This window comes from Lycium barbarum, chromosome 10 (assembly GCF_019175385.1).
Source record: "Lycium barbarum isolate Lr01 chromosome 10, ASM1917538v2, whole genome shotgun sequence".
Taxonomy (NCBI): domain Eukaryota; kingdom Viridiplantae; phylum Streptophyta; class Magnoliopsida; order Solanales; family Solanaceae; genus Lycium; species Lycium barbarum.
In genome coordinates, this window is record NC_083346.1 from 6,379,389 (window position 1) to 6,399,260 (window position 19,872).

Genomic DNA, 19,872 nt, shown 5'->3' on the forward strand with positions numbered 1-19,872 from the left:
AGGTCCATCTGGTGAAACTATTGACAATAGGATGGTCAAAGAGCTTAATAGACATTTTTTTATTTTAAAATAATTTCATTTTATAGACTTATTCAAATTTATTTTAGCATATGTATAAAAACAGTATCATTATTGTATAGAATATGTATTACTATTGTATATGTATATAAAAATGTATCATTCCCTATAATATGTGTATAGAAAATATATCATTGTTGTATATATGTGTATACATTTATTATATAATTATTATACACTTCGCATATACACTTTTTATACAATATATACATCCATTATGTACATTTTCTGTATAATTTGTATATAATAAATGTATACTCAGTGTGTAATGCATACGCACTAATTATACACATATTATACGGTTATTATACACTATTTACAAATAGGCAAGGATTATCAGAGAAAAATGGAGACCGCTAGAGAATTTTATCCTGCCAGATCCGTACCAAATCATTATAGAGATATCTGATGATGTAACGATATTTACATAAACTCTGGCAACAATTCTCTGACAAAGCAGCAAAACCCAAGAAACATAGATCTGGCCAGAGGAGTTCGAAGATCATGTCCTCCGGCGATTCAACTTGTGAGCCAACTAGGGTTTCGGAGGGCCATCGGTGGACGATCATAAAGAAGTGAATCAAAGAAGAGAATAAGAGAACAACAAATCTATGGTAGCAATCGCAATACTTTGCAAGAGTTAGCCTATGGTAATTAGAACTGAGGTGGAAGGTACAGACTGACATAAATATACACTAGAAGTGATGTGTACACACAAGTATTAATGAGACCAAAAATTGGTAGTGGACATGTGGAAATAAATGGAATATAAACTTTTCTTGTCAAAGAATTAACTTACATATAAACATTGAGAAAGTTCTACGTCAGCGGGGCGTATGAAGGAGGAGGATATGGAGAGAGAACACCACGCCAAGGAATAAAATTGGAGAGAGAGAGAGAGAGAGAGAGAGAGAGAGAGAGAGAGAGAGAGAGAAGCAGCTAGGTATTGACATTAATTTGCTCATAGAGTCCAATTTGGGTACTCATGACTATTTAGGGATAAAGTTTGTCTTACATATTCCCTAAAAGTCACGTGGCGTCTTTTTTCCTTTATTAAAATGTAGTTGATTAACAATATAGTACTTAGACAAGTCGGACATTCATTGGCCCAACGAGTAAAACAGGTCATATTTTGCCTTAGGTTCAAGACAGACCTTATAATTGATTCACTCAACTGAAATAATAGATTTGCTAAGTAAAAAAAAAATCTCTCCTCTTCTACATTGCAGAACAGCAAGAGCATGAATCTATATAAGGTCCCCAAATAAACAAAAGTCATTCGTTCATAATTCCTCCACTCTGTTGTTTTTCTACATTGTAGTCTTCTCTCGAGAACCTTCATCTTGGCTTTGTTGTTCTTCCACAATGCAGTCTTTTTTAAATTCTATTAGGAACTTTCTTCTACATTAGAGCTCGAGAATCACATCACTAAAGAAAAATAGCAGATTGTCCGTTCTGCAGTAAAGCGAAGCAAGCCTGCCCTCTAAACTGCTTCATAAGGAAATATTTCCCCATGCCAATGGAAAATGATTACCTAGCTATTCATGTGATTTTTTTTTCAGATTTGGCTCATAGTGGACTCTAATGAAGCCTATGCCCCCAAAACTTGAGGCCCTAGTTTTTTAAAATTAATACTGAGTTTTATGGTTTAATTTCGCTTAAATAATATTGTAGTTTATGAAGAAAAATAAAAATAAAATAAAAAAATTGAAAAAAAGGAAAGAAAATTGCCTAACTTTTATACTAAAGTATTTTTGTATTTTAATTAAACTACTCATATCTTCATATTAGTAAATAAAATTTTATACGACAACATCCAACGGATTGTTTGCAAACACATGGTTAACATCTTATTAACTTGAATTACTTCTTACCAATACAAAATCAAATTATCGGTATTGCTAGTTTTCAAAATTTGGAAAAAAAAATAAAAAATTGTTCACGAAAATCCAAAAGCAAAAAGAATTTATTCAATGCAATAAGTTTCTTGAAACACTAGCATGACATTATTTTCATTCCCATTTAATTGTAAATAAAGATTTCTTATGTTTGTGCTATGATTTTTGACAAATACAACCTTTTATTTGAAAAGAGGTTGACAATAAAATATTTGAAGCAGAACAATAACTAGCTAGTTGTTCTTTATCAAAACTCCTTAAGGAATAAAAGTGAAGGAGAGAAGGTTAATTGAACAAAATTTACCTTAATTAGAAGTGTGAACTCGACACTCTCAAGGAAGAAAAGTGAAGGAGAGAATGTCAATTGAGATAAAATTTAACTGTATATAACTATTTGAGCATAACAAGCTACTTATGACTAACAAATGTAACAAAAATATATCTATATAAGGTCCCCAATTTAAAAAGAGTCCTCCCTCTTCAACTTCTCTTTTTAATCAGAACTTCATTACACCAGTGCTTGTGAGACATTTCATGGTCATTAGCACATGAAGAAACTTGTTGAAAAATGTAAAGGTGATCGCACCTGAGCTGCTCAGCGCTTGATGGAAGAAGCCAAGGCTAGGGAAGAAGACCCCAAGAGTGGGGCATGGGGCATTGTCGAAAAATTGAGAGCCCAAGTCCAAAAATTGAAAGCAGACCCTAATGCAACTATTTTGGTGACCATTTGCCATTAGAATTTTGTATTTCCTTTTTATTTTGCTTTCTGAAATTTCTTGAGGCCCAACATATGCAATAATTTTTTTTATTAATGTTTCCAGATCATTTTTTTGGTTAATCGGATACTTCTTAACATACTAGCTAAGGCATTTGTACCAATTACTTGTCTCGGGTTAACACCCGTTAGGATCATTACAAAAACCTACAAGTAGTGCCTATTAGATCAGCAAAATAAGTACCATACGAAAGTGGGGGGGGGGGGGGGGGGGCGAGGGAGGCAAGAGTTTGGATTGTTGCCTTCCTCCCTCTTTTGCCAGCAGGTTCGCCACCTTATTTTGTTCCTCATAGTTATGATGTAGTACTGTATTTCCCAGCTCCATGATTAAGGACCTGCATTCAGAGATAATATGATTATAAGGCAGGTGTTCATTTTTTAGCATAGTTATTACCTATATTGAGTCAGTGCTGATCTCGATTGGTTTTAAATTATGCTCCACAGCTAGTCGAAGTCCCTGCATAAGAATGGTTAGTTCAGCAAGATTATTTGTAGTGTGGGGTAATCCTTTCATGAACCCAATTACCCACCGACCATGGCAATCTCTTATAACCCCTCCAATTCCTTCCCTCCCAAGATTTCCAAAGCATGAGTCATCAGTGTTTGAGCTTATATTGGTTGGGTTCCGGGGGTTCCCATTTGATGGATATTCTAATTCTAGTCCTGACTGTGGGACTGGGGGTGAATACTAGGGAGAGTTTGATGGCTTGGCTATATACGCGAGTAAAGGAGGGGTGATCATGTTTGTTGTTGAAAAGATCATGGTTTCTATTCAGCCAAATGCCCCAGAATAATAATGGGAGTAGATTTTCCCAGCTGATAAGATGGTCAAAATCATGTTTTCTAAGTCTGCTCCAGCTATTAATCAGGTTGAAAATATTACTGGAGGTGGTGGTGGTAGAAGCATTTGTGGTATTATGTTGGAAAACATTGTGCCAGAATTGTTTGCTAATACCACATTCAAAGAAGATGTGATTTTGGGTAAAACTGAGGCAACAACACTGTTTTCAGATCCTGACTATTAGTAGTAGTTATATCTTGGGTAAAATTTAAAAATGATTCTTGTTTCTTTTTAAATATGTTTGAAAACTCTTATATTAAAGCTAATATGAATTCTCAATGTAAGTCTAACGTGTGTGGTTTTATATCACCATTCTGGGTATACCTCTTCTGTAGTACATAATGTTTAGCCTTTTTTTGACGGTGGAAAAGATTACTATCAACTCGGCCAGTTGTGATATCAACCTTATAAAGTGCTATGCAGTATTCTTCTTTAGATATTTTCAACTTTTTCTTTTCCTTTATTTTAATCTTTAGTTTTCGGCAGTTGTTTGTAGGAGGGAAGTTTAGGTGTTTAATTAGGTTAGTAGTGTTCCTTCTGATAGCTATGTAATAATCTTTTCTTAATTGACTTTGAAATTTACCAATCATGAAATGTGCTCTTATCAGTTTTAACCTGGTATTTAGCATATGGTTGTTCCCCTTGGCATATGAATGATTCTTTTTTCTTTTTAAATATATTTGAAAACTCTAATATTAAAGCAAATATGAATGCTCATATCACAGTTGAACTTAAGAAAAATGAATTACATGGAACTTTGGTGCACAATTCAATAAAAGTTATGAACAAATTGTCAAGAAATTCCCAATGAGAAGTATACTTTTCAGAAAAGCAACTAAACATTTGGTCAATAAAGTTAATAGGGAACATTTTTAACGGAGTGAATAGATAATTAGAGTAACAGATTTACATTTAATTTATCACCCATTAGTTGCTCTAATCAATTAAGACTGAAACAATAAGAGGGATGTATTTTAATTACCAGTGCAATCTTTACAAAACTAGGACAACTATCAAGTCAGCCCTTCACCCGAATGAAACTAGAAAGCAAAAAAACTACTCTTAGTAAGCTAATTACAAAGAGCTCACAAACCCACCGAACCAGCTCACTTGAAAAACACATGGTGGGAAACAGATTCCCATTGAAACGCTGAGAAATTTTATAATTTTTCCGTGTAAAAACACTACTATTTAGGTTTTTTCCTACTGACACTCAGTGAGAATATCTACTGAACATTTTTCAGTGAAAAAAAAGTGATTTTTTAGTAGTGTCTACCTCTTCCTGCTTCAGAGATCCATTGTGCCTCATTCTTCCATGACATATTAGTCCTTCTACTCCTTGGCCAAAGTAAAATGCTCTGCCACAACTCCTTAAAGAAACTGCAGTCAAACAAAATATGCTGATTCTGGGAAATTTTTGCATAGCACGCATAGCCCATCAATCCTCATACCCCACTTTCAGAGAATATACTGAGTCCTTAGTTTACCATGAAGTGCCACCCAAAGACAATATTTGTTGACCTTGGAGTTTTGCCCATGGGGCAAGCGGTGTCAAATGTTCAAGATCACCCAACTTCAAGACCATTCCGGTAAATCACCCGGCCCAATCTTTACAAACTTAGCTGGCCGAATTCACTTTTTACTTTTTCTAGCCGCGTGCATAAATTATACTCCAGCTATACACGTTTATGCATATATTATACATCCACCGATTATTTAAGCGGTTGTGCAGGCGGTTATTTAGGTTAATTCTTCTAATTTTTCTTGTAAAAATAACGGGGGATGTTCAATGTTTGGATATGTTTTAAAATTTAGCCACCTATTGCAACGTAATTGGAAAAAGAAGAAGTTAATTTGTAGCGTGAAACTAAAATTTGGAAAAAGTTTCACTGGCTAAAATACTGAAAATTGAAATTAAAGCTCTCACATGTGAAACTTCAGTACAATGGTTTGGCTTTTAATAGACCAGACTAGCAAGCAAAGTATTGATACCATGGTAAAGGTGTTTGATAGGTTTTTTTTACCAGCATTCCAAAACTTGAAAAACGAGAGGCAAATTTGTTATCTACAGAATTCTTTCGGTTCGGATTGTACTTTACATCATATGTGTTTGTGTTCTTTATTTTTTTCTACTAATATTGTTGTTTTCTAGGACAACAATAAAATAATAGATTATTTATTTTAACATTTTTGTTCAATCATGGTCACGTCAACTTATCCTATAATTAGCAAGGGTTCCATTTTCACTGGGGAAGTGTTACTTATGTTTTATGATTCCGTATCCAAAATTAGTTGATTCACTAAATTTAAAGTTGCGTCAAATACCATTAAGGGGAATAAAGCACCAGTCACCAAAAATTTCTCTATTTTTAAAACTTGAACTATCAATTGATATAAAATCTTGCTATCATGTATCTCGGATTAAAGTTACTCATTTGTGTGGATGCTTTAAAGGATATGGTGCAAATAGAAAAGTTCGTACACAATATATTATTCTAAGCTGTGACTATGGTAGATCTATGAGTGAATACAAATGACTCCCCATGTCCTTTGTATTGTTGAAGTGTATAACCATCTCATCTAAGAATTTAAGTTATTGGAAAAAACTTCTTTTTTAATTACTTCATATTATATCTACACATGCTACTCATAGGAAAAAGGCAATGTCATTTTGGTGCTTAGATTAAAGGAAACATATTTAAATGTGTCGTAGTATTTGAAGTTACTCAATTTTGTTATCCGTTGCATTTTTTTTTTAAATCTATTTATATAACAAATCATGACGTATTTGCTCATGTTATTAATAGAGCTTCAACATGAAGTGAATAGACTTCACGTATTCAAATAATTTGACAAAAAATGTTCAAATTTCCCTTTAACTTTAGACTATGATTTATAATTACCTTCAAGCTAGAGTTGTTAGTGGTAAATGGCAAAAATGGAACTTCCTCCTAACAACAAAGTAATACGAGATCAAAAGTCAAGCAGAGTTTTAGTTAAAATTGTCCCTTATCTATGGGAGTAGATCTATTTTGGTCCTTTAAATAAAATCTTGAGCACTTTTAGTCTCTTAAATTTGCTAAAGTGGAGCATTGTGGTCCAACTAACAAAATGGACCAAAAAACACGACAAAAACCAACATAGAAAAATCAACCGACTTTTGAACCGACCGAAAAACCGCATAACTTGGTCTGTTTGATCCATTTTTCTTTTTAAAAATGAAACAGACTGAGCTCAATCGTTATTTTGCACCAAAAAAAAAAAAAAAGAAAAAGAAAACAGCTAAGCTCGGCCAATTCATAGGTCGATTTATTTAAAAAATGTGAACATAGTTTTGACCAAAAGAAGATGGAGTTCTTTTTTTTTTTTTTTTTTTTTAATTTTTCGGGTGCAAAATTGACCAAGCTCGATTGGTTTATTCAAAAAAGTTCAAAAAAGAATTAGGATCAAATCGATCGAGTCGACTGGTTTTGCGATTAGTCTGAAGGTCGATCAAATTTTGCCGTGCTTTTGGTAGTTACCATTGTAGTTTTTAAGTCCATTATGCTAGTTGGACTAAAGACGCTGCACTTTAGCAAACTTAAGGGACAAAAGATGCTCAAAGTTATATTTGAAAAATCAAAATAAACCTGCATCAATACATAAGTGACAATTTTGTCTAAAAACTCACAAAATGTTACAAGTTTAGAATAAAATAAGGATAAAATTTGAATATTTTGCCTAGATTAAATTAAATAAACCTAAAAGATAAAAGAAAAGAAAAGAAAATATGAAAAAACAAGGAAAATAGAAAAGGAAAAATATCCAAACGCAAGAGAAACCCAGGAGCCACAAACAACAAGAGGGTGACTGAGAGCAAACCAAATCAGGAAAAACACAAAAGAAAATAAGATTAGAGAAAATACCCTATCAAGTAATTGTTTTTCTTAGTTCTGTACATACAAAAAGTTGCAATTTTGGGTGCTCTTAAAAGGATGGCAGTAAGAACACCCATAACAGGGATAAGTATGGCTTCAGCACCCTCAATTTCATCTTGTAATAGGGTGTTTGTTGTTGTTAAGGCACCACCTTTTAGAGCTTCTTTTTTTGGTCAAGGAGGTAATGTTCTGTTTTACTTTACTTTACTTTGCATTGAACTGTGGACAAAGACATGATTTTTATTCAGTTTTATGTTATTACTGAAATTGGGGTTTCTTGATTTGCTTTATTGATGCTAAAATTTGCTAGTATTAAAAATTTCAGACCTTTATGGTCAATCCTTTATTGGGTTTGGAGGCTCCTTTTAGTTTTTACACTTATAGTTAGTGTCCAGTTTTGGTTGCTAATCTCAGACTGTAGCATTTATCAATTCACTTATGTAAAGATACAGTCTTTTAGTTTTGTACATAAAAAAAGTTGCAATTTTGGATACCCTTTTGTTTGGTTCTGTAAAAGAATGGCAGTAAGAACACCTATAACAGGGATAAGTATGGCTTCAGCACCTTCTATTTCATCTTGTAATAGGGTTGTTGTTTTTGTTAAAGCGCCGCCTTTTAGAGCTTCTTTTTGGTCAAGGAGGTAATTTTAGTGCTTTCTGTTTTAGTTTACATTGCATTTAACCGTATACAAAGACATGATTTTTATTCAGTTTTATGATATTACTGAAATTGGGGTTTCTTGATTTGTTTTGTTGATGCTAAAATTTGCTAGTATTAAAAATTTCAGACCTTTATGTTCAATCCTTTATTGGGTTTGGAGGCTCCTTTTAGTTTTTACACTTATAGTTAGTGTCCAGTTTTGGTTGCTAATCTCAGACTGTGGCATTTATCAATTCACTTATGTAAAGATGCAGTCTTTTAGTTTTGTACATACAAAAAGTTGCAATTTTGGGTACCCTTTTGTTGGTTCTGTCAAACCAAAATGGCAATTAGAACACCTATAACAGGGATAAGTATGGCTTCAGCACCTTCTATTTCATCTTGTAATAGGGTTGTTGTTTTTGTTAAAGCGCCGCCTTTTAGAGCTTCTTTTTGGTCAAGGAGGTAATTTTAGTGCTTTCTGTTTTAGTTTACGTTGCATTTAACCGTATACAAAGCAGTGTTATCAAAGGCGCGCTTTAAGCGCGCTTAAGCCCTGAAGCGAGGCTCAAAACATGTTGAGCGCTTCGCCTCGCTTTATGTGCGCTTCAGTGTCGTCATCAAGGCTCTAAGACATACTTTTCCTTGCCAATGAGCCTCTCTTGAGGAGGTGACACTAGATGATTGATATTTCACTTTATCTTAATATTTTTACAATTTCTTTGTCCATATATTTGTTATTCATGCTTATTATTATTAATCTTGGACTAAACATATATATATATATATTTGTATTTTTGCACCATTGTGCTTTTTTTCATTAAAGCCCGCGTCGCGCTTAAAGCCCCAGCTGATCTTAGAGGCTTTTTCGCGCTTTTCGCTTTTGATAACACTGATACAAAGACATGATTTTTATTCAGTTTTATGATATTACTGAAATTGGGGTTTCTTGATTTGTTTTGTTGATGCTAAAATTTGCTAGTATTGAAAATTTTTGGAGGGCCCTTTTAGTTTTTATACTTATAGTTAGTGTCCAATTTTAGTTTCTAATCTCAAACTGTGGCATTTATCAATTCACTTATGTAAAGATGCAGTCTTCTAGTGTTGTATATACACCAACAACACCATACCCAGTGTAATCCCACAAGTGGGGTCTGGGGAGGGTAGGATGTACGCAGACCTTATCTCTACCTTTGTGGGATAGAGAGGTTGTTTCCGATAGACCCTCGGCTCAAAAGAAATGTAACCGATGCAGGAATGTAGTAATAGTGTTGTATATATAAAAAGTTGCAATTTTGGGTGCCCTTTTGTTGGTTCTGTTAAACCAAAATGGCAATTAGAACACCTATAGCAGGGATAAGTATGGCTTCAGCACCTTCTATTTCATCTTGTAATAGGGTTGTTGTTTTTGTTAAAGCGCCGCCTTTTAGAGTTTCTTTTATGGTCAAGGAGGTAGTTTTATTGCTTTCTGTTTTAGTTTACTTTGCATTTAACTGTTCACAAAGACATGATTTTTATTCAGTTTTATGTTATTACTGAAATTGGGGTTTCTTGATTTGCTTTACTGATGCTAAAATTTGCTAAAAGACTGCATCTTTACATTAAGCGAATTGATAAATGCCACAGTTCAAATTAGTTACTTTGCATTCAACTGTATACAAAGACATGATTTAATTCTGTTCTATGTAATTAATGAAATTGGGTTTTCTTGATTTGCTTTATTATTGCTAAAATTTGCTAGTATGGGATTTAATCTTGGAAATTTTAGAACTTTCTGTTCAATTCTTTACTGGGTGGAGGCCCTTTTCAGTTTTAACACTTTTGGTTACTGTGCCTTTTCCAATTTTTTGTTTCTAATGTGAACTATGGAATTTATCAATTCATTAATGTAAATATGCAGCCTTTTAGTTTATTTTATATCTTTAATTTTTGTTTTTGTAATGTCTGATTTGATTAGAATTTGTGAACCAGTTCTCTTATAAGATGTAGACTGTTAGAAGCTGGTTGAAGCACTGCTATTTTGTTCTATTTTGCTGCTTTGCGGTTGGTTATTCATACTTCACCAAAATGGATAGTGCAGTGGAATTTATCAATGTTAAGGTTTTTGTTTGAATGTGAATGGATGTATTTTTCATCTTTCAGTAGGATGGTGTCGATATAGACATAGGCCCTTTAGGTGCTTATGAAGTTATAAGACCATGATAATATCAAGTCTAGGCATCGATAGATTTGAGGACTTGAAGGAAGTCTCTCAACTACTCGTCGGTGTTCAGGGTGTTCCAGGATTTGTCTGGAGAAAGGGAACTTGGCTAATTGAGGTGTGAAAAAATAGCTATAGGAGATTTGCAACGTAAATGTGTTGAACTTTCTGAATGGTATAGGAAAGAGAAAATGATGTTCCACCTCGAACTCTCGTACATCTAGACTATTGATTTGGGCGACTCCGCAATTTTCTCTTAAAAAACATCTTCTAGATGGCTGTTACGCTCCCCAACTCTTCTGTTCTTTTGGTGTACCTGCATAAACATGACATACATTGATCTTGCCCTGCATGTATGTGTTATCTTTGCACTTAATCATGTTAAATTGATGCAGACATTTGCTAAAGTCATACCAGCTAAAGTAGTATTGAACAGCCTGAGAAGGAGGAACATCTTGGACTAGACAATATAGACTCAAGAAAAATCACGTTCTTTTTCTTTGGTTTATGGACTGAATAAAAGGGGATAATAATTCTTTATCAAAAACTAAAAGGGGATATGAATCCCTGGATGAGTCATTTTTTAATGTATCAGGGTCTCGTCCTGCGTTTGATTAATGTAGGGTAAAACTCCTGATAAGAAAACATGTTTAGTTAGGGTATTTGTTGTTTTGGTGATTAAAATCTTGTGGATATTAAAGGATAGCCCGGTGCAGTAAGCTCACACTAAGTGCGGGGTTGGGGAAGGGCCAGGCTACCGTGCATTTTGTGCACGTGTTGATCTTCCAAAATTATAATCTTGAGAGACTCTCATCTTGATTCTTGAGGTTCTTTTTTGCTCTTCCACTTGGGATCAAGTAGCCACTTATATTAGGATAAGAAGAAACTCAGGATGACTCATCCTGGATACACTGTTTTCATTAAAAGACAGGATTATGGGATGAGCTATGTCAATGCCAATTCATCCTACTGACCAGCCCTCTACTCCCCATCTTAACTTTAGATTAGATTAAACTAGCTTTACATAGAAGACATGATTCACTCATTACAACAATGAAATATTATATAGTTACATCCTTGCTTTCATTCTTGTTAGTTGTATCCTTGCATCTGTATCAAATATTTTACCCATTTCCCTTATCGTAATTATAGATGTTATGGCAAACTCAATACTTCAGCATGCATTACTGATCAACGCCTGTGGCCTAGGCAAGTAAGGTGCTCCAAATTAACCTACACGAGTTTTAGATTCCGTTTTAAGTCAACCCACATATACCATTGATGATGTATGATTGTCATGCATTCTCATTAAGTCCTATAAAAGTCTTTGCACTTTTATCATTCTTTGCAGATGTCAACATTCTTACCATGGCTGGCCAGTCTAATAAGTCCGTTTAGAAATTTATGCGCTTTTGGCATTCTTCGAGGGTGCCATAGTGGCTAGTGGCATAGTCCCTTCTATGTCATATTTCCACTTGTGCTATAAAAATGCTGAGGTTAAGCCTCTATACAAGAAACTTTGGCTTTTACCTGTATGTAGATGTAGCTCCATTTATCTTGGGTATATAGAAGCAAATTGTTTTATAGTTAGCATTTACTCCACTGTTTTAGCATGGTTTGTTCTGAGGAGTAATTAATGTGCTGGTCAATATTCACCTTCAAATTTGGTCTTACAATCGAGAACTACTGCTCTTGATGTTTAAGCTTTATTCAGCCTTTTACTGTTTGATGAAAAACATTATTTAAGGTTGACCCAATTGGTACCGTATCAAAGCTCTATGTATACAGCGGGTGGACATTTATACTTACATATTTGACCAATAGACATAAATTGGAAGGACTAGATATTTAAGTTTTCCATCGTATACTGTTCTTCTTATGCCAAACTAGATCTAAGGTGTTCCTAGTAAACTAGCAGGTTCCTCCTCAGTTTAATCTTCTTTCATTAGTCTGCTGGAACCCCTCCCCTTCCGTAGCATTTATTTGCTGACAAATTGTATTCACTTGCAGTGGGAGCTCTAAAACTTGCTGGGCTACAGCTTTCTCGTTCTAATAGATCCAGGTGTAACAGTCATGGTGGGGGTGCCCTTGGAGCTCGTATGAATCTATTTGATCGGTTTGCTAGAGTTGTCAAGGTTATTTGGTCCATGATATTTCTCATTCATTAGGCTAGTTCTACGTTTTGTCTCCTAAGACTTGTTCTCAACTCAGATGTTATTCTCTTTTATGTGTTATGTAGTCATATGCAAATGCAATTATAAGCACCTTCGAAGACCCAGAGAAGATCTTGGAACAAACTGTGCTGGAAATGAATAATGATTTGATAAAGCTGCGACAAGCTACAGCACAGGTAGTCTCAGATCTTTTCCTATATATGGTTTCAGAGATAGAAGATATTGGTTCAACCTACGTAGCGCCTAATATGATTGAGATATCATAGTTAAGGAGGTGAAAAAAAGTTTGATGCTTTGCCTTTCTCTGAAGGTCTTGGCTTCACAGAAGCAGTTGGAAAACAAGTATAAAACTGCACAACAAGCTTCTGAAGATTGGTAAGTGCTAGGGAAATCTAGCTCGTCCTGTTTGTATTAGCTGTGGTTTAATTTTGCTTCAATCCTAGGTATCGTAGAGCCCAGCTTGCTCTTGGAAAGGGGGAGGAAGACCTTGCTCGTGAAGCTCTCAAAAGAAGAAAATCTTATGCTGTAAGGCAAATTTTTTGTGGGAAAGTTTTCAAGAGTTCAGTTGGTTACTATATAGTGTTTAATTAAAACGGTGTTCTCGTGGAATTGGAAGTTATCTTATCATTCCGGTTACTGGGAATTTTATATTGCCCTCATTTGATTTTTCATTTTTTTGTGTTCATTTTAATATTTAGATGTCCTCGATATCATATAAGAATAGAGCAGAGTTGACCTAGGAGTTAGATTCGGTTTGATGAGTTACGTTCTTGAGTGACATGACTTATGTATTTGCTGGTAATGAAGGACTTGAATTACTTTTCAAACTTTGTTATTATCCCTTAAAGTCCGTCAACACCCAAGGATGTGACCTAGTGGTCAATGAGGTGGTGAAAACCTTGGAGACCAAGGTTCAAACCTCAGTAAAGACAGTACACTAAGTGATTTATTTACATCTGCTTAAGTCTTGGTGGGCAAAGTTACCCGGTAACTGATTTTCCCAAAAAAATAAAAAAAAAATAAAAAAATTTACCCGGTAGTTGTGCTGGTGGGCGATAGCCGTTACTCATTGGAATAGTTGAGGTGTGTGCAAGTTGGCTCAGACACCATCATAAATAGAAAAAGAAAGTCCTTGAAGTTTTCGTAATGGAAAAGCAACAATGATGTTGTATTTGTATGGTAACCTCAAAACTGTATGCCACACTTGTATGTCTAGTTTTTTGTATTATTATTTCGTAAGGCTATTATTTTCACCCAGTGTTATATATTATACAGCCAAGTTTCATGTCTTAATAGAAATAAGGATTCTTGAATCCTTGATTTATGTTGGTTCATTACATTGTTTTCAAGTGTAGGTATTGACTGACTTCAGGTGAATTTGGATAGTGATTGATAAAATTTTATTATTATTGGGATCCGCAACTTCTTAATCATATGTAACATGCAAGATTGTTTAGCTCCACAAATTAAAGAGTCTTATGGTGTCCTTTTCTCCTCTATATCTCAGTAGATTACTTCTTTGAGCTTGAGATGTCAAATTGGATGACTTAGTAAAAGACTAGTATGTTTTAGCATCAGGTTTCCTGTTTCCCAAGAAAAGAAAGAAACATTTGAATAAGGGAAAAAGGGTGGGGTGGATTGAAAAAGCTCGTTCAGATTTTGAACTTGAAGATCTCTGTACCAAGGATGCACAAATAATGCCACATGCTATCATTTCTTGATTGCTTTACAGCGTGTCTGCTTAAGAGGATAATGAAGTGAAATGAACATCATGACAATTATGTCTCGACTTTGTGTTCACTCATGTTTGAATTATGCAGGATAATGCAAATGCCTTGAAGACTCAACTTGAACAGCAGAAGACTGTAGTTGATAATCTGGTCAGCAATACACGGGTGTGTTCCTAACCTTTTTTTTTTTTTTAATCAGGGATGCTTATTATTCTGGTTTAGTAGCTTCTTTAACAAAAAGCTAAGGAAGATATGATGCTTTGATTGCTCATTCGTATGATTTACGCGTACATATACATGTTTTTCACTTGATAAAAAAGTTTGTTCTTATAGCCCCAGGGCTTAGTTCAAGTGGCAAAGGTTGAGGCCATGCGAACTAAGCCTAATATTTAAGTGAGAAGGATAGAGGGGCGAGCCCATTGTCCCCGAGTTTTGAGAGCTGTGATTGGTTCTAAGGGTTGGCCCCAGATGGATTTCTTGGCCATAATTTTTTTTAAGAAGTTTGTTCTTTAATCTGCGCATTTTTTGGGGATATTTATCCTAAGTTACATCAAGCAACAAATTTTACCAAAATCTCGGTCTTGCACATTATGTTAAAATGAATTGGAACTTTTGTCTTTGACTGTTATCATCTCTCATTTGACAGCTTCTGGAGAGCAAGATACAGGAAGCAAAATCAAAGAAGGATACTCTGAAAGCACGTGCTCAGTCAGCAAAGTCAGTTCCATGCCTTTTCATCATTTCATGTTTATCCTGAATTATAAATATCCAGGGCTCACACTTTTGGTTATACCTCTTGTAAGGGGCATTTCCCCCAACTTATCAATAAAATTATCACATCATAAAAAATATGTGGCTCATAAAATTGTCACGCTTTATTTATTTCTTTTCAAGAAAGTGACTATGAGGTTTATCATTTAGGACGGCAACCAAAGTAAGCGAGATGTTGGGAAATGTAAATACAAGCAGTGCCCTCTCAGCCTTTGAAAGAATGGAAGAAAAAGGTTCTGACACATACTCCACCCTCTCTTTCCCATTCCTCTTTTGCTTCCAATTTCAGATGCTTACTTTGCTTCTACTTTAAATATTTTTTGTCTTGTAGTAATAGCTGTAGAGGTTGATTTTTTGCCCGCCGATACAAACAATAAGACAGTGCTGATCATAGAAGCCTCTTAAAAATGACCTTTACTCTGCTCCTTAGCTTCTATGAGTAATTATTTGTATATCAATCGAAAGATGGTCCCTAAGTATGTTTTCTCTTAGAAGTTATTCACTGAATACAGGCTTTGCGAATCCTGAGCTCAGCTGTCATTGCTCATAAAAGAAAGACAAAACACTAGCAGGATTAATGTTAAGGATAAAAGGAGGAAATATGATAAGGTACTCATGTCAGAGATCATTTTGCAATTTTGGGGATAAAAACACATGCTAATCAAGATCGATACCTTATTTTGAAAATAAATAATTTGAAGTTTGCCAAAGGACGTTGGTATGTAGTGTTCTTGTCGTAAAGCCTACATATTTTTGCACAACTATTTAGACACGTGTCTAGTTACTGAATAAGTCTGCAGCAAAATTAGTGCATTTTGTCTATTATAGGTCCTTTGCAGATGCACTCGAGATGTCCTCTATTGTGGATTTTCATCTCCGATATACATAATTACACGCTGAGTTAAGCTGCTCAATCTTACACAACAATTTATTCTTCTGCGAAGTAAATTTTATATTTAACCTAAATAGCACTTGATTGCCCCCACCACCACCACCAACACACACACAGAGAGACACCCTTATTTGGGGTAACAAGGCGATATTTGCACTTACTGCGTGATTGTTGCATGTTGAAATCTTCTACGACCGAGTGTTGGAAATAAGAATTTGTTATCCTGGATATAATTCAGATGAAACTATGGAGTCACTCCTCCTAGTCACGTGCTAAAGTATTTGTGGGTGATTAAATGACTGTCTTACTTTTTCTTGATTTTCCGTAGTTTTGACTATGGAGTCTCAAGCGGATGCTCTTAACCAGTTAACCAGTGATGAGCTTGAAGGAAAGGTAATTAGTTTTTTCTATTGCATTACCTTTTTAAGGTCATGTGCTCTCTCTCTTTCACAATTTACTATCCATTACCTATTATTTTCCTCTTAATTTTTTTTTGTGGCTTTCGATTGATCGATGAGACGCGACGCGGGATGAACGCCAATGTGGAGGTTTGGAGACAGTTCCTGGAGTCGAAAAGGTTAAGGTTGAGTAGGACAAAAATAGAGTACGTGGAGTGCAGGTTTAGTGCGGTGACGAGTGACACTGATGTGGAAGTGAGGCTCGACTCACAAGTCGTCTTGAAGAGAGAGAGTTTCAAGTATTTGGGGGCTATAATTCAAGGTAATGGGGAGATTGACGAGGATGTCACATATCGTATTGGAGCAGGGTGGTTGAGATGGAGGCTCGCATCTGGTGTCTTGTTTAAGAAGGTGCCACCAAGACTTAAAGGGAAGTTCAACAGAGTAGTGGTGAGACCGATGATGTTGTATGGGGTGGAGTGTTGGCCAATCAAGAACTCTCATGTTCAGAAGATGAAAATTGCAAAAATGAGGATGTTGAGATGGATGTGTGGACTGACTAGGAGAGATATGGTCAGAAATGAAGAGATTCGGGACAAGGTAGGGGTGGACTCCGTGGCAGAAAAGATGCGGGAGGCGAGACTGAGATGGTTCGGACATGTCCAGAGGAGAGGCACAGATGTGCCGGTGAAGAAGCGTGAGAGGCTGGCGATGGAGGGTTGGAAGAGAGGTAGAGGAAGGCCGAAGAAGTATTGGGGAAAGGTGATCAGGCAGGATATGACTAGTCTTCAGCTTATCAAGTACATGACCCTAGATAGGAAGGTGTGGAGGTCGAGGATTAGGGTAGAAGGCTAGTAGTAGGATTAGTAGTACCTCCCTTTCTTGCTGGAACAATATTATTTCCGTCATTTTCTTGTATTTTTATTTTAGCAGTCGCACATCTCTTATTCTTAGTTTTCTATTGCTACTTCTTGTCCTTTCTACTTTAGTTTTCTTGCTATTATGATATTACTTCTGTGTTACTTGAGCCGAGGGTCTATTGAAAACAACCTCTTTATCTGCCAAGGTAGAGGTAAGGTCTGCATACACTCTACCCTCCCCAACCCCACTTTGTGGGATTACACTGGGTATGTTGTTGTTGTTTTGACTTTCTTGATCTTCACTTCTTAATCATTCTTATTTGGAGATGTGGCTAACTTCTTGTTGTGCTTTTCCTTATTATTGCCAAAATTGAAAGTGATCCATTGTAAATAGACTCACTTTCCATTTTCACCTTTTATAACATATGTAATTGGTGAAAAATATGTTTTTTTTTTTTTTTGAATACTCATTTCTCGTGAGCACAAAATGGCACAAAAGTGCGACATGCATCTGCTGCAAACGAAGTTTTAGTTTCCATTATGCAAAGCCCTGGTGGGAGAATTTACTGCTTCTTAGGGGATTATATTTTTTATCCTAATTGATTATTCTGCTTCTTACAGTTTGCATTACTGGAGACCTCTTCTGTTGATGATGATCTTGCCAGCTTAAAAAAGGAATTAACTGGAAGCTCAAAGGTATTTTCTACTCAATCTAGGTGCTAAGATATGGGCACTTTTATACTACTTATGGGTAGAGCTGTTACATGGGAAATGGAAATTTACATGTGTTGCTCTGTGCTAGGTATATTCCCTTTTCTCCCTGATATTGGTATCAGGTGACATCAAATTTTAATAAATCAAACTGCATAGTAAATAGATGAAGACGAAGTATGAGTTGCTTCTCTTCATTATACACACCTCTGGCTAAGTTTATTCTGTAACCATGAAATTGTGTATCTGTAAAAGCAGATGTTCATAAGAACATGAAGGTGCCCTCCAACGATTAATCAAGAAAGGAAGCCTACCATGATACTTTTAAGTTACTTGTGGTGATTATAGGTAGTTTCCTGTTACTTGTTGCTTCCTTGCTTTGGAAAATCTCCTTTTATCTAGAAAAGCAGAAAACTAGTGTGCATATGTTGGTGATTTGGGGGTGGGGAGTTAATTGAGGACGACATAATTTGTTTCATTGTGCCTTCTAGGGCTTTGGTCTAGTGGTAAGGGCGTAGCACTTGATGTGTGTGTTAGACGCACATCAGGAGTTTGAATCCTGCCACAGACAAGAGCTTGCTGTTTAAGCGAAGAATGATAGAAGGAAGGCCCATTATGTGCGCCAATTGGCTCTCGTAGATTTTCTCGATTATAAAAAGAAACATAATCTGTTTTATTGTTGATGTAGCATTTCCTTCTAAACCTCCAGACTAGAGCTGAGGTATTTGGTTTAATGTTTTATTTTTACTGACTAAGCAGAAAGGAGATCTTCCACCAGGGAGAACACCAGTTTCCAGTTTGCAATTTCAAGATTCAGAGATTGAAAAAGAATTGAATGACTTAAGGAGACGGGCAAATGATTTCTAGAGATCATAGTTGATCTTTCACACTACAAATTGTCTTCCTTTAGGCTTTTGATACTCAGAATGTGGCCATGCTTTCCAGAAAAGTTGCCTCATCGTTACAGGCAAGCGAATATAGGAAGTAAAAATCGAAAGTATATTGAGATATGTTGATATATCGTCTTTCAATTTATTGACCTACATTATGGCAATATAGTGTAAGCTAGCCTTGACCTTCAGTTTTGTATATTGTCACCCAAATGTTTCATGAGAATAGTCCTTCGAGTTACATTGTAGATTTGGAAATTCCATAATGCTGGTTTTGCATTTTATCTAACAAATTCTCATCTTGTGAAAACTGTTTTCACACTTGAAAATTTCTCCACAACAGTGCTTCAAACTCAGCTGGTTTGTTAGGATAATTTTGAGGCAAGAGAGGAGAAGCAAAAAGTAGAGTTAGTATAAAAGTGGGTTATATGAATTTTTCTGATATCATACTAATTGGTTATTGTCCTGTTTCCCAATTAGATGTTTGGATGCGAACTATATACTTTGCGAAGAGCTCAATGGGCGTAACCTTGACTTGTCATTTGACTTTGTTTGTACATTGGAGTAACAAATAGACCTATGATACAGCGTACGAACATTCTTACCGTAAGCATAAGATCTATTCATAATTCATAGTCTAAGAAAATGTATAGCTACTATAGTTCAACCGAGAGAGGCTCACGTGTGATTAGTAGTTGGTGAGGCAATAACTTACTTAGGCGATCATCAATAGCTAGTTCGAGAGGATGATCAGTCATGCTAGGATTGAGACACAACTCAGACTCATATGGGACGTAATAGCGGGGGACTTTCCACATTAAGCGGAAGCCTGAGTGAGCAATGTTGCATGGGGGTAGAAGGCTCGCGTATAGCAATGTGACAGGATGGTGAATAAGCATCTAACTCTATGCTGCCAGTGGTAACACAACACATAGAGTTTGACACCTGCCCGATGCTAGAATGTCTGAAAGAGAAATATTAGCTTTGAATGGAATCCCTGGTAAACGGCAATAATAACTCTAATTGTCCTAAAATAGCGAAATTCCTTGTGGCATAAGTAGCGACATGCACGAATATCGTAAATTGCTCCGCTATCTC

At 35.6% G+C, this 19,872-nt stretch overlaps 1 protein-coding gene across 2 annotated transcripts; it reads left to right on the forward strand.

Moving 5' to 3' along the window:
* The first annotated feature begins 7,384 nt into the window (after positions 1 to 7,384).
* LOC132613676 (membrane-associated 30 kDa protein, chloroplastic) lies at positions 7,385 to 19,067 on the forward strand. Of its 2 annotated transcripts, none has more exons than XM_060327810.1 (11): positions 7,385 to 7,690; positions 12,359 to 12,483; positions 12,588 to 12,698; positions 12,833 to 12,897; positions 12,966 to 13,047; positions 14,343 to 14,417; positions 14,899 to 14,969; positions 15,174 to 15,256; positions 16,244 to 16,308; positions 17,795 to 17,869; positions 18,644 to 19,067. In XM_060327810.1, exons 1-11 carry the CDS (start codon positions 7,567 to 7,569, stop codon positions 18,749 to 18,751), a joined length of 984 nt encoding a protein of 327 aa, XP_060183793.1. In that variant the 5' UTR covers positions 7,385 to 7,566; the 3' UTR covers positions 18,752 to 19,067. The 2 variants fall into 2 exon arrangements, with proteins under 2 accessions (XP_060183793.1, XP_060183794.1); XM_060327811.1 differs by lacking the exon at positions 7,385 to 7,690 and adding an exon at positions 8,595 to 8,613.
* Positions 19,068 to 19,872: the final 805 nt, after the last annotated feature.

Excerpts from the sequence above, each read along its gene's own strand:
- LOC132613676 (XM_060327810.1), top strand. The coding sequence starts at position 7,567 with ATGGCAGTAAGAACACCCATAACAGGGATAAGTATGGCTTCAGCACCC. Across the intron at positions 12,898-12,965 it reads CAACAAGCTTCTGAAGATTG|GTATCGTAGAGCCCAGCTTG; the intron begins GTAAGTGCTAGG and ends CTTCAATCCTAG. Across the intron at positions 15,257-16,243 it reads TGAAAGAATGGAAGAAAAAG|TTTTGACTATGGAGTCTCAA; the intron begins GTTCTGACACAT and ends GATTTTCCGTAG.